The sequence below is a fragment of the Gekko japonicus genome, unplaced genomic scaffold (genome assembly GCF_001447785.1).
Source record: "Gekko japonicus isolate JY-2015 unplaced genomic scaffold, Gekko_japonicus_V1.1 scaffold3426, whole genome shotgun sequence".
Taxonomy (NCBI): domain Eukaryota; kingdom Metazoa; phylum Chordata; class Lepidosauria; order Squamata; family Gekkonidae; genus Gekko; species Gekko japonicus.
The window spans coordinates 22,239-25,307 of NW_015160330.1; the positions used below are offsets into that span (position 1 = coordinate 22,239).

The window sequence follows — 3,069 nt, forward strand, 5'->3', positions numbered from 1 at the left end:
GGCGGGACCCACGTCTCTTTTTGGGGGGGAGGGGGGAGTGTGTCCCCGCGTCTGTTTTAAGACGGGTCGCCCTGCCTGCAGCAATGCTGCCTCTAGGCTGTGGAGTCCTGTGAGCAAAAATTCTGCTTTGTGAGCTACTGGCATTAAAGTTGTGGCTGCCGCATAAATTAGTTTGCTCTGGAGCCCCATCCTTCCCGAGCTAAGACAAGAATCTGTGAGCCGGAGGCTAAAAAACTGTGAGCTGGCTCACACCGACTTAGCTTAGAGGGAACATTGGTCTGCAGCAGTAGATAGAGGAAGAGCAAGAGTCTCTCCCCCCCCCCCCCAAAAAAGGCATGTGGCAGGGGATTTTTTTTTTTTTTTTTTTGGGTTTTTTTCTTATTTATTTGTTAGGTTTTTCTACCCCACCCTCCCAGCAGAGCCGGTGAAGGACGGCTTCCGCAACCAGTGTAAAACATAATGCGGCAGTAAAATCTACATTGTAAAAGAAGAAGAGATTGGATTTATATCCTCTGCCATTCACTACCCAGAGGAGTCTCAGAGCAGCTTACAAACTCCCTTCCCCACAACAGACACCCTTTGAGGGAGATGGGGCTGAAGGAGCTCTTGACAGAAACGACTCTTTTTCAAGGACAGCTCTTATCAGAGCCATCAATACACAATTTAAAACTATAGCATCACAACATATTAAAGTGCTAGTGTTCGACCCTCAGCATACAGTACAGGGATGAACTTTAGTTGAACTTCTCACTTCAGATACCATTTGAAGAAGGGAGCAGCGACTCCCGAAAGCTCCTACCCTGCCGTCGTTCACAAGCATTTGCCAAGCTAAAGATACGGATGATAGGCGGATTTTCTGGGCGCGATCACACCACCACATCTGGGAAGTGTAGTGCACCCGTGGCTTCGTACTGAAGATACAGAGTAAAAAACCAGTACTTACGATGGTACTAGTTTCCGGAAAACGCGGGGCAAGGGCGGGCGTCTGATCGCGTCCCATCCTAGTCCCGTCGCAAACCAGTTAGGTTTTTTTTTCAAGTCTTCACAGGATGCGCACAAACGATCATGTGCATGCTCACCTTTTGGTGAGAAAAAAAATATTCCTGTTTGCCACAGAAGTGGCACCTGGCAATTGCTGGTATGATCATGCCGCTTCTTTGCCTAACTGCAGGAGAGCCGTGTGATCGACGGGACGTGTCATCGGACAGCCGCGCGTTATTTTGCTCCGGGGCAAACAGCCACGCTCCCCCCCCCCCCCCTTTTTTTTACCCCCTGGCCCAGGCGTTAGCTTTTAAGGTGTTCCTGGACTCTTGCTCTTTTCTGCTTTATTTCTTTTAAATGCCTGTTTCACTCTCTGTCCCATTTTTATCTCCACGACAATGAGGTTAGGCTGAGAGTAGGTGACTGACTGGGGATTCAAACCTGGCACTCCCAGATGCTACTGCTGCAGGCTGGCTCATAAATGAGCAGTGGAGCAGAAAGGGGGAGAGATGGGTTGCCCATTTTTTTTGCTGACTGAATGGCCCAGGTTCTCTCCATTCATGACTCCTCTGTGCTTCTGCAGTGAAGATGGTTACTTGCTTGGCAAAATACCTGGGAAGGTTTAGTAGCTGAATAAAGGAAACCTTTGCACGGCCTTGCCACTTGAGGGCATTCCCCATTGCTGACTTGTGATGTGCATTCTCACGATGGTCTTCCAAGCCCCATTGGTGAAGGGGTTTTGACGAGAGTGGCCAAAAGGCCTTGACTGAAGTCAGCTCATCTCCACCGATGCAAAACAAACAAACAAACAAACGAAGTGGCTCTTTGCAGGGAAACTGCTGGATAATCTTGATGTTGAGTGCATCACGTAGGGCCCAGAAGTAGTAACCTTGCATCTGGGCTTTGCTGCTCAGGCGGCTAGTGAGGGCTGGCATCTTTAAGTGCTCCTTCTGCATAGGGAATAGTGCTCCTGCCTATGACCTTGGTGCTTTGCTGATAACATTTTCTCTTTTGTTTTTTCTTCAGGCTATTGAGGGTACTTACATTGACAAGAAATGCCCCTTTACTGGTAACGTGTCCATTCGCGGCCGTATTTTGTCAGGTAGGAGGAGGTTCTGTTTTGAACTACTCGGGGGGGGGGGGAATATGTCCTATTTTTTGTCCCCTCTTAAAATTAGTGGCACAGTTTGCTTCCTTCAAGCACAGGGCTGTAATTCAGAAACAGGAAAATACTTGTGACTGGTGATAGAAGGATTGGGTAAACAGAGGGAAACGATTACAGCCAAAAGTGTACATTTGCTGTTCAGGGACAGACCCAGTATTTAATTTTTGTAAAATTAATTTTATTTGATATTTATACCCTGCTTTTTCTCCCAGTGGGGCACAAGTGCTCAAAAAGTCATGCAAAAAGAGTAAATTTATATGACAAGAATAACAGAGGACTGCATGTATCAGTAAAACCAAATTACATCATACAATGTACAGGTCCATGAATAGTGCAAGTCCATAAATGGTACACAGACAAGGACGAAGACTCCGGATTGTAATCTTTGTTTCGACAGATCTTCGTCAAGAAGTTCACACTACTTCATAAAGTACTCATAATGTACAGAAGACTTTATAATGGTGTATGTAGGAGGGAAAATCCTTAGCACAGCACTCACAGTGTATAAAAGCCTTCAGACCAGTATTACAGGGAAAAACTCAATCCTCTTATAATCATTCAGAGCCGAGCACCTGATCAACAGTAGAACAAACTCTCCAGTAGTCGGTAAGCCTCCTGCACACACCATTATAAAGTTTTACTGACACATGTGGTCTTCTGTTATTCTTGTCATATAAATTTACTCTTTTTGCATGACTTTTTGAGCACTTGTGGTCTGCCTTATTTGTGCAGTGCTTGCTTGCTTTCTGCCCATATCCGCTCCCCCCATCCTTCAGCTGCAGGTGATGTTTTTCTCACGATGGTCTTCTGAACCCCATGGTGAAGGGGCTCTGTTGAAATTGCCCAGTGGCTTAACTGATGCGGCTTGAAGGACATGATGGAGATGTGCATGAGCGCCGTTAGTCAAGCCATAATTGGGGGGG

General features: G+C 46.5%; 1 protein-coding gene across 1 annotated transcript in view; it reads left to right on the forward strand.

The window, feature by feature from the left end:
- Window positions 1–1,379: 1,379 nt before the first annotated feature.
- LOC107115364 (40S ribosomal protein S11-like) overlaps window positions 1,380–3,069 on the forward strand; it is a 5,586-nt gene continuing 3,896 nt past the window's right edge. Inside the window, exons 1-2 of the mRNA XM_015417057.1 lie at window positions 1,380–1,384; window positions 1,896–2,083. Coding sequence (XP_015272543.1) covers window positions 1,380–1,384; window positions 1,896–2,083 — 193 coding nt within the window. The remainder of the gene's footprint in view (window positions 1,385–1,895; window positions 2,084–3,069) is intronic.